The sequence below is a fragment of the Pavona decussata genome, unplaced genomic scaffold (genome assembly GCF_977016875.1).
Source record: "Pavona decussata unplaced genomic scaffold, jaPavDecu1.1 SCAFFOLD_226, whole genome shotgun sequence".
NCBI lineage: Eukaryota > Metazoa > Cnidaria > Anthozoa > Scleractinia > Agariciidae > Pavona > Pavona decussata.
The window spans coordinates 70125-81555 of record NW_028145631.1 but is presented as its reverse complement, the minus strand read 5'-3'; the positions used below and the strand labels follow the sequence as shown (position 1 = coordinate 81555).

The window sequence follows — 11431 nt, the reverse complement described above, 5'->3', positions numbered from 1 at the left end:
AAGAAAGAAAACTGTGTGGACGCAATATGAATGAAAAAGGCTTATTGTAGTTTGCGAAAAGAAAAAAGAACGGAACGAAATGGAATGAAACAAACGAGGAATTAAGAAACTACGAGACCAAGCTAAGCGTTCCTGTACAAGTTCCCGGTTTGCATGTAACATCATGGCGGCCATGTTGGTATACGGGAACAATAAGCTTTTTCTCCTCTGGGAGTTAACTTCATTTTTTATGCAAACTATGTGAGCAAATTTTCTTTTGTTTTGTACACCAACATGGCGACAATGCAAACCACCTATTGACGTCATAGCCCTACTATCCCCAGCCTCCCGTCTTGCGCGGTACAGTACCCAACCGGAAGTGAAATTTGACGATTTTATACGCCTCAACCGCTGGGAAGAAAAATTTATAACGATTTTTTTTTAATTTTCATGCAAGAACAGCATTAACATTTTATCAAGCAAATTTCCAAGGGGCGCATACAAGACCGATAGTCTCGAGGCAGAAACACTCTATAGATTTAAATTTTCTTCCGCACAAGTCAAGGAGACAGGAATTTCGAATTTACAGCCTTACCAATTTTACCTTGAGGCGAAAGGAGTTCAAATATTCGAGTGAAGAGTCTCTATTGTAGTTTACCTTATTTGTCTGAAGTTATTTTCTATCCATTTTCGTTTGAAAATGCGAAGCTTTTCTTTTCTTTTCGTTTTTGCCTGTCATCCACACGTATCCGATCAAAATGGTCACCGAAAACGGAACTTTTTGAAAACGATTGCCGTTGAAGTTGACCTCGTGACGCTATCCTTTTCGAAAAGTTCAGTTCTCAGGTGCAAACACGAAAACAGCAGTTTCCAAAATTTCCTCTATGGAGAACTTTTTTGAGAAGTTGCGTTTCGGTGACCGCTTTCACCGGATATTAGAGTGATTTAGCAACAGAACGGGAACGTCAGTTGACAACGGCGCGCGCATCAGGAATACCGATATATAGTCGAAAAAGACTCGCGTCCAGACTATTCCGCGCGCTCTCACGCCCTCAAATGACGTTCCCGTTCTGTTGCTAAATCGATGGGGCCTAACACCATATTTTGTTTTATTTACTATTCACCTTTTGCCATTCCTTTATTTCAATAAAAATACAGTCCAACCTGTATTAAGCAGTACGTTATCAAGCGGCCACGCTCTATTAAGTGGTCACTTGCCAAAGTCCCGAAAAGTAACGGGATTTTGACAAGTGGCCGCTTGATAAGGTACTGCTTAGTACAGGTTCGAATGTACTCCATAAACGAAACATTTAGAATCTAAAATTTGAACTCCGTTTTTAAAATCAAACTAACACTTGAGGACGGTGCCTACTTTTGTTACTGCGCATACGTTCTGCGCATCTCGAGATACTCGGGTTTCCTATGGGTGGTACCGACTAATACAGGGATATTTTTGCGTGGTTAACACTATGCGGAGAACGCAGAATTTATGCATCAGTCAATTCCAGCTGTGCCCATCCCCTTCCCCCCCCCGGGCAATAGTGGGGCATTTTCCCACACTGTCCATCCCGGGGGTCGGGCATTAGCCTTCTACCCAATTACCCCAGGGCATTTGACCATCTCACTTTTTTTCACCCTACAGCATTGTCACTTCCTTGATGACAAATTCATCGGCAAATACAGTAAGTTTCTCATTGAATACGGCTAGATATGACATAAAATGGGACGCCAGAGCTGTAGAATGACCTATTTTTGAACTAACTACGGAAAACAAGACCCAGCTAGGACTTAATTTGGCCTGAATTAGCTTAGATTTTACTTAAAGTAAGACGAGAAACGAAGAAAATAAAACATTTTTGACGTGTTTGAGCTACCACCCCGGGGCATTTGAACAACTATTTTGTCCCGGCGGTGGGGCATTTGCCAGTTTATTTTCAAAAAATCCTAATTCCCGGGGGTCAGCCCGGGGGGGTGGGGGTGGGGATGGGCACTGTTGGAATTGACTGATGCATTAGCAAGTGCTCTTGGTATCAAAAAGAAAATTTGGTGGTAGGTATGCACTTTTCAGAGATAATAAAGCTTCAATTTGGAAAAAAAAAAACGCCATACATTGCCTTGTTTTTGACTGTTTTTTTTTTTAGAATAATGGCTGCTTAATTGTCTCTAAAAACTGCGTGGTTACCCCCAATTTTATTTTTGGATTTCAATAGCCCTTGCTAAGATCTACTTTCACAAAAATACTTCCTTATTAGTAGGCACCAAACTTAAGACATTAAATCACACCATGCTAAAACAACCACACTTTTAATAGTCTTGGTAAATAATTAAATTAAAACAACCACAAATAAGTTCTAAATTAAATACTGTACTACATACCAGTAAAATAAACCGAGTGGTTTTTCTACTCTATCTGTACATTCATTCATAAATTAATCTCCCCAAAATTTTTAGATCCATGGCCTGCATGGGGGAGATCAGTAAGAGAATCAATTCAATGTTTTCAAAGCAAAGAGAATAAAAAAAAATATTGGTATTGATCACAGTTCTGTACAAGAGATCATATAACAGTGAACACTCAAAGAATTCTGACTTACAATATTATTAAGTTCCATCATGAAAAGACCAGTGGCTGGATTTGTAAAACCCTCTTATGATGAATAGCATGCGACCACAGTGTACTAAAGCACAGCGTTAAAATCAATACTCACTACTTTCTTAGGCATCTTGCAACTTAGGAGAACTCGATGAATCCCACCACAGCCTTAGCTAGGTTACCAAGCAAAAAGTAATCAGAGCCTTCACTTAGGGTTCCACCAACCTCGTATCCCAAAGGTCTTTCTTCTTCCCAACCCCTGGAATGCTCCAAGGGTCGGGAACAAGAAAGACCCAGGGAACAAGGTTGGCCTTCCACAAGGAAAGTAGATTATAAACAAAACAAAGTTGTCATGCTATCTGTTCATTGTTTTCAATTTCATTCTGAAGCCGCTGCCAATATCAGATGGCTGTTGCCTGCCAATGACAGCCGTGAGTTCAATTGCAGTGGAACCTTGATTTAACAAAGTGCCGAGGGACTAGTGAAATTGGTTTGTTATATCAGGGTTCTGTTCCATATATTTTTGAAGGGCAGGCTGAACTAATATTTGAATACTTGCCAAGTTTGAAAGTGAGAGAAACCTTATTACAGATCTTATTTCAAACTTGAAAACAGAAAAGTATCTTTACAGTCAACATACATCACGCGTGATCAGTACAGTTTTTTTTTGAAATTTGAACAGAGTTTTGAAATTTACACGTCAGTTTTAAACATTGCCAGCGAAATTTCAAAGTTCCCGTAGAAATTTCCCTAGTTTTTTGACGGTATAAAGCTATGAATTGTTCTTCCATTACAGCATTAAGCACAAATGCTTCTTGAATGTTTTCATTTTTTTTTTTCAGTTAATCGTCTTTTTCGGAAAGATTCCAAGAGAAATGTTCAAGATTCCATTCAAATGCTGGCCATTACAAAGAGGAATTCAAATGTGCATTTCCTTCTCGAAATACTAGTCATGTGTAATGTAGGTTGACTTTAAAGTTCGAAAAAGGCTTGAAACGTGTACCTTGAGAATGTATCTGACATGCTTATAACCAGACTACAGCACCTAAAGAACACTGACCACTACACAACACAAATATCTACACTAAACCTGCACTGAGCAGCTCCTGTCAACTTATTCATAAAGAAAAATCAAACAAAGTCATGAAATCACAACTACTAGGAATGTTTCTTTTACATAATTCCATGGTCATACAAAGTTATTTGTCATTTACAACTGGTAAAAATGTTTGTGTGAACTATTTAACATCTTGACTTAACATAATGAATGATAATCAGGAGTTTAAGCCAACCATGATATCAATATTGTCTCTAAACCAAAGGTTTATGGACCAGACAGGCACTGGTTGCTCATAACGTGGAAAACTCTTATCCAGCACATAAAATCATTGAATAACATCACTGATCTTGGTTGTTCAAATCATGAAGTTATCCATCTTGGAGTTTTGGGAGCTGGGAAAAAGTAGACTGCGAGCAGTCTCTCTTTTGCTTGAGAATCTGCGGAGAAGAACGCAAGAAATTCAAAGTGCCAGTAGCATGCCCAAGTGTCAAAGCTGCACTACTTGCTCGCATGCGTGAGTTATCCCCTGAATTTCTGGCTCGCTTAGTTTTTTGCATTCTTCCCAGCGGATTCTTGAGCAAAAAACAGACTGCTTGCAGTCTAGAAAAAAGGAGCAGCAGATATGCATGGGAGTATTAAATTGGTAAAAAAGCACTATACCAATATAAGCTCTATTCAGGCCTTAAGAAGAGGGGGGGGGGGGGGGGGGCTTATTAGAGAGGGGATTATTTCAAATCACAAGTTTACAAAAAATGGATAGCTTTTCCAAAATTTTACAACACATTCAAGTACCTGAAACAAGGCACTAATGGGTTGGGTATCAGAAAAACCAAGAATGCAAATTTTATCTTATTAAAAAGTCTGACCTCCAAACTTGGGCTTGCGCGGAGGAGGGGGGTGTGGGGGATGTGCTTGACAGAGCTCTTATGATAAATCCTGGGGGTCACATCCATATGTAGAAAGCACCTGTAAAGGGATTAAAACAGTAGACAACAAGACCTAATACGTATTGATCACCATATGGTTGCTGAAACTCCCTAGTTAATGTTGTGGGTGATTTATTTACAAGAAGTCATCATCTTTGTTTTGCTCATCATCTGTTGAATTGTATGATCCATTACTACCTGGTGTAAACTGCCCCAGACCCATGGACCTGAGATGCGCGTCATGCATCTTTTTTGCACGCCGTGTTCTTGCTGACATTTCTCTAGTTGCTATTTGAGGAGCTGCAAGACAAAGATGCAAAAACAATTATGTTACCAGAGGACGCTACAGCTGCAAAGGGTTAGTCAGAAAAAGTTGTTCACTAGGTTCCAGTGTATTCCAGTTTCCAAACTTGGGCATTTAGTATTAAGAGCTTTCAGTTCCAGAGAAAAATCTCCTCAAGAATTTAAATATTTTAATCTGTACATGCAATTCTTTCACCTCAAATGACAAAACTCTATGGATGGATTTGTCTCTGTTGGAGGTTTTTCTTCTTTAGGTGAGGCGATGTTTGATTTTAACCCAACAAAGCATTTGCTTATGGCAGTCGGCGTTGGATTTGCGGCACCAGAAAATTACATTTGCTTTGGTTATCGCAGATAGTGTCTACTGTACCATGCATACAGTACAAGTGAATCAATTCTTGATTCTCAACTTGATCCTCAATAATTGAATCTCACGAGGATTGAGTCGAGATTGTCAACTCACTTTTACCTGGTACTGTATAGTAATACTGCTCTGGCTTGTAGGCTATATGTAGGGATATTTCGCAGCATTTTTGAACCCTTGATGATGTTTTTTTTTTTAAGTTGTAAAGCAGGTTCCAAGAAGTTACGGTTATAAACTCCTCACTTTTTAATTTTTAGTAGGGCATTTAAAAATTGTACAGCATTTTTAAAAAGTCATATAGCAGCACAACAGTTGATAGTCACAATTGCCTAAATAAAGTTCAACAAATTCTCAACAATCATAGTCAAACAAGTTGTATTAGTTCCTCGCACCCATATTAAATTCTAAAAAAAATCTCAAATTTTCTGTTCAATATGTGGTTCCGGAAAATATCCATATGGGCCCACACACGGAAGGTCACTGGAAATTCCAAGTTGGTGGTGGGATCATGGATCTTGAAAGCTTAAATTTCTAAAAGAAAACAAAAGACCAAGTCTTAGTTTGAATTTTCATTAGGTTGGCAGCCGGGCAATAACCAACAAAATGGTAGGGTTATGGCTATTCTCTGGAACAACACCACAAGTGAACATTAATTTTCAGAAGTGTCATACCTCCTGCCATCCGAAGTTTACTATTCAAAAGATTTTTCTTGTACACCATATCATTTTCATCTGTGCCTGGGGATTGTCTTGAGTCTAGAAAGTCATCAGGTTGACACACTGTTGAACTAACATTATTTCCTGGACTGAACCTTGGTTTATCTGAATAGGAAAAGTTGGAGCTTCTTGCAATACTCCATGATTTATGATCTGAAAGATGGAAAAGAAACATGTTTAAAAATGAGGGTGACACGTACCAGTATTGCAAATTTTAAACCTGTGGCCCTTGCAGTTCACATAAACCAAAATTAACAAGTGTCCAGTGAGAATCTGGAACCTTAGAGGAAGGCCATTAACCAAAAGCAAACTTGACAACCTGGGCTGAGTTGCTCAAAGCATGGTTAGCACTAACCATTGGTTTTAAAAGAGGTATTAAAACCTATAGGTTGTCATGGTATTTAACCCGGGTTAGCGCTAACCATGCTTCGAGCAACTGGGCCCTGGGAATTAGCTTCTAAACTAAGAAACTTTGGTGTTGTGCTGGTGGGGCAGTGGAAGCAAACGTTTGTTTTATCACCTGAGTTGTTAACTATTAAAGGTAGTTTGGCCACCGTCAAGAGAATTGAGAAGTGACTTTTTGAGCATTAGCCCTTTGTCAGAGAGAATCAAGAACTTGTGTGCAGTTTATATAGTGAACAGAGGAGCTATGCTAATGGTGGAAGCAAGCTGATGTGAAAAACAAGAAAACATAATGATTGTACAATGAAAAGCATTAGTTGATTCTGTGAGGATTAAGAGAGCTGATTTGGAAGGTGAATTTTTGCTCTAAGCTTTTGCGACTTTTTATGTTTGCATGATGTAGAGAAATGCCATAGCCTGTCATGTGTGTGAGAATAATTAACAATTATTCCATGAGCGCGCTTTGGATATGAGATGGTAAATAGCCAACGAGGCGCGAAGCGCCGAGTCGGCTATAACTGATCTCATATCCAACAAGCGCGAATGGAATAATTGTTTTATTAAATTCTCCGCGTTTGGACATTGCTGTTGAAGTTTACTGAATTTTTCTATTTTAAGAAAAAATTTCTTTCAAATTTAAATGACCGGATGTTGAGGCAACCTCCGACCAAAGCGCGCGAAACCTAATGATCACATGACACGCGCAGCGCTTTGCAAACGGAGTTGAATGAAAAATCGAAAGCGAAGAAAATCGGACACAGTCGGACATATAAAATTCAAGAAACGTTTAAATGTACGAATTATAACCTTTCTGAGACTAGCATTCAAGTGCTTTTGAAGTTCCAGCTCATCGAGAAGCGTAATAGTTGTGCACATTCGAGCAAATGTTCTGCTGCGTGATGCCGAGCGAAGGAAGAGATCAGGGCAAGGACGGCTTTGTTCATGCTGAATTGAATTCCTCGCGGACGATTTAAAACACTTCAGGCAAGTCCAAGTGTACGAGGTACAACCTCACTGAGACAAGCATTCAGTGCAAGTTTTTAAACTTCAAGCTTATTTGAGAAGCGTAAGGGCTGTGCACATTTGTGCAAATGTTTTACTGAGTGATGCAGAGCGACGGAAACGAACATTATGGCCGCCGCTCATACGGATTTCATAGATGAACCATCTGAAGTCCTCGTAAATTCGTAAAAACATAAAGACAGGCATGAAGCTCTTCCTGAGAAATTTCTTAGATTGGCTTTAACCTCTTACCGCCAGGATTTGTAAGCCATCCTGAAATTTTTGAAGGTAACCGGTTGTTATTGTTGTTGTTATGTGATCTAAAGAATCGTAAAATCTTGCAATTTTGAAGATTTTAAAGGAAACTTCAGAGATACGTACCATTAAATAGTGTCATACCGAACTTTGTGGCTTTTATTGTTGTTATATTGAGATGGCATTGTTTGGTATTTCTTTCTTTTCCTTTTTTTTTTCTTCATTTTTCCGAAGAATCTTTCGCTTCCCGCCGAAAAAAAATTTAGCTTAGCGACACCTGGGGCTTTCGCTTTCCATATAAGGTCAAACTACGGTATATGAGCTGATAACCGAGATTTAGTGAACCAATCAGAACGCTAGAAATGCAATATCCGAGGCTGAGAATTTAATAATTATTGTTACGCACTCCCCCTAGTTAAAATGTTGAGTGACTGGTTTGAATGCATCTTCAATGTTTACGAGGTTGGTCGCCCAGTCTCCTTCCCATGTCACCAATGTATAACTTTTTGCACAAAGTACATTTTATGCTATAGATGACAAGGACAGAGGTACATGTGAAATGATTGATGTGATTTTGAGAGATCACTTGGGTCCCAAAATTGTAGCTGTGTTACAAATGAAAGGGTAAATTTTGCATTGTGTGCGTGCATTTAAAACTACCAGGTTGATTATTTGATTACAGGATGCTTCTAACTAGAAAGTTACATTATCCTTTCATCACCTTTGAATGAAATCAGTGGGAGTTGCGAAAAAATTGTACCAGGTTTAGGGCCATTTTGAAGCAACTTGAAGTTTGTTAAAATCATGCTTTTGACTGCATGGTTAATATAATTTAAGAAAAATATTTTTGAGAATATCATAGCTGGCGAGCAACAAATGTTGCACGATGTTAAACCATGTTTTCACAGCTTGAGACTGGAAAACGACTGGTTAGCACCATTCAACAAGTGGCAATTCAACATAGAACTTACATCTATTTCGTTCAACTGCGTTCAACAACGGTCAACGCATTGAATGGCCTATTTCAACATTCAACACTGCATGACACACTATTCAACATTAAATTTTTTTGAACAGGAGCTGCAACATTTGTTGATCAACAAAATAAATTATGTTGAACCATGTGTCAACAGCTTAAAGTGCCCCTAACCCTTCAATTTGTTTTCTTTTGGTAGATTTCCATATCTTTCAAGAACTCATTTTTGAAAAAATTTTTGAGAAATATTGAATCCTTTTTTTTTTACGAGCGCTAGAAGTGAAGGCAGTCTTGTCAATATTTTCACCTATCGTTCGCATTAGTCCCCCACTCGGCCAAATATGGAGCGTGACGTAAGAAAAGGACATCGTGCAAAAATATCCGAAGATTCGCGGTAATGCTTCAATTGTAAACAGAGAAAATGGTTGGAAAATGCGTGGTTTTTGGATGCAGCAACTCTCGAAATGTAGAGAAAGGAATCAGCATGCATAAGAGGGGTGTCGAATGGTCCCATTCAATTTAAAAGTGCTCGCAAAAATTGGCCTTTGCTCGAATTGTTCGCAAAAATTAAACGGGTGCTCGCTTGCTCGTGCTCGCAAAATTTTTGCAACTGCTCGCATGCTCGCTCTCGTTAACATGTACTCGATTGCTCGAGATTTCGTTAATCCTATTAATAAAAGAGAGATTCCAGCTTGCGGAAAATTTACGAAGTACTCGAAGTGCTCGCTGCTCGCTATCTCTATTTTTCTAAAGTGCTCGATGCTCGCCATCTGTATTTTCTAAAGTGCTCGCTGCTCGCAAGAAAAATTTGACAACTGCTCCTGCTCGCAAAAATAAACACAGTGCTCGCATGCTCGCAAAGACCATTCGATACCCCTCATGAGATTCCTTCTGAATCCTTCTGGTGTCCTTTTCTTACGTCACAGTGTCAAATATCGGACGCTTCTCATTGGCTCGTTCCTAATGAACCCACGAGAGAAAAATTTGTCCAGCGGGGCTTAAAGGGCGCAAAAATTTAAAAATTTCAGTAACTTTTAGCGCTCATAAAATAAAAAGGATTCAATATTTCTCAAAAATTTTTTCGAAAACGAGTTCTTGAAAGATATGGAAATCTACCACAAGAAAACAAATTGTAGGGTTAGGGGCACTTTAAGACATTTCTTTTCTTTTTAAACTGACAGACTGGCCCAGTTCCACGGGGGAGAGGGCGATGGGAAATGAAATATTTCAATGGGATGATTTGGAATTAGTATGACAGAACCTACTAAGTATTTGATGCAAAATTTAATGAATTGATGAGCTCTGAACTCACCGCAAGATGGTGTGATGTGCCTAATTGAGCTAGTTACTCAGTATGAGGTCAAAACATGTACATGTATAGAATTTGTGGCAATTTATTTATCTTGTAAAATAAAATAAGATCCATCTACTCAAACCATCAATATATTATCACAACAATTGACTGTTTTCCTTCAGAAAATACAGTTTACATTCCTTAGTTTCTAAAGTAAACAAAACAGTTTTAGCGTCCTTTATCCACCGAAATCATTTACGTTGCCTAGACGGCAGGTGAATTTTAAGATTGTGTACTAGAACATCTTTGTTAATTAAAATCGACTTTCGCACCGCAGGCGACAAAAACGGTTTTCGTGTAAAGCCCAGTAAAATTAAAACCTGTCGCCGCAAAACTGAAGTTGAGAAAAAAACATTGCATGTAATGAAAACAATACTCACCACTATTTGAGCTTAAAAAATCGTCGCTTTGTCCTCTGTTCAAAACTGAACTCTCTGTTTCTCCTGAACCTGGGGAAAAAATTCTCTGATTAACCTAAAAAGGTTAATAACTTTAAGTACTAAAGCTGTTTTGCTAGTAAACACAAGGACGCCGCAACAATGGCTCAAATTAAGATTATGCTTATGGAAACAAAAAGCTTATTCAGATTGAAGCCCAAACCCCGAAATTATCATTTCTCAAGAGAAATGAAAACCACAAAGCTTATAAACTAAGTTAGAAAATAACACATTTTGCTCACCACTCAGTCCTCCGTGCCTTGAATAATATGAAGAAGTCGATTTGTTCGTGTTTAATAATACCGTTCCTTTCTTGCCTGCCTGGCTAACTTGAACATTTTTGCGTATACTCCAGACACCGTCTAGCTCGGATCCTGCAACGAAGCATGCCAATTAAAATCACGAAATCAGTTCCTCTTGAACTCATCGATTTTACAGAGACTTGTACCCACCACTCATACCTGGCGAATTGTGAGAATCTTTCGTTTTCATCAGCTTATTTTGAGGCTGTAAAGCAAGTTCTATGCCATCTTCCTGGCCCTCATCGTTCGTACTCCAGGGATTACTTTTTTTGTTTTTCCCTGAGTACAAAAATTTGCTTGGCCGGCCGCCTGCAAGGGAAACAACATTCATACTACATTAAGTCTTATTCTCGCGAATTACAGAAGGCCCGTCGCTTATAAAGCGGCACAAATATTCAGAACAATTAAGCGACCGTTGTACCGTCAAAGTTTTGGTTGCTTTGCTGTCCAAATCCCCTTTCCGAGGACATAATTTCTCCTCATGATCGACTCTTGTTGGCGTAGTGAAGAAGGTATGAGCCAAATAAAAAAATTGCCCTGGGAACCAGGCTCTTCTCAATGAGACCACAGCCATACCAACCTTCAACCAGAATGATTAGTCTTCATGTGCAAAGTAAAAATGTCAGCCAATACTTTTAGGCTCAGGAAGGATTTAGAAGTTAAAAAACCATTCCATTTGTACCCTTTTTATTATTTCATTTATTTTTTTCTCTCAATTAAAAGGACACAGAAATTTTGTGCATTGTCGTGACACTTTCCCCT

General features: G+C 38.8%; 1 protein-coding gene across 1 annotated transcript; it reads right to left on the bottom strand.

Annotated features, from left to right (window-relative positions):
• Positions 1-2267: 2267 nt before the first annotated feature.
• Positions 2268-11228, bottom strand: LOC146458855 (uncharacterized). Its single transcript, XM_085090225.1, has 7 exons — positions 11091-11228; positions 10829-10978; positions 10610-10741; positions 10311-10379; positions 5897-6094; positions 4667-4858; positions 2268-4039 (listed from the first exon to the last, which is right to left on the bottom strand). Exons 1-6 carry the CDS (start codon positions 11137-11139, stop codon positions 4695-4697), a joined length of 762 nt encoding a protein of 253 aa, XP_084946351.1. The 5' UTR covers positions 11140-11228; the 3' UTR covers positions 2268-4039; positions 4667-4694.
• Between the last annotated feature and the right edge of the window lie 203 nt (positions 11229-11431).

Excerpts from the sequence above, each read along its gene's own strand:
- LOC146458855 (XM_085090225.1), bottom strand. The coding sequence starts at position 11,139 with ATGTCCTCGGAAAGGGGATTTGGACAGCAAAGCAACCAAAACTTTGAC. Across the intron at positions 10,742-10,828 it reads AGATTCTCACAATTCGCCAG|GATCCGAGCTAGACGGTGTC; the intron begins GTATGAGTGGTG and ends GCTTCGTTGCAG. Across the intron at positions 4,859-5,896 it reads TAAACTTCGGATGGCAGGAG|CTCCTCAAATAGCAACTAGA; the intron begins GTATGACACTTC and ends TTTGTCTTGCAG.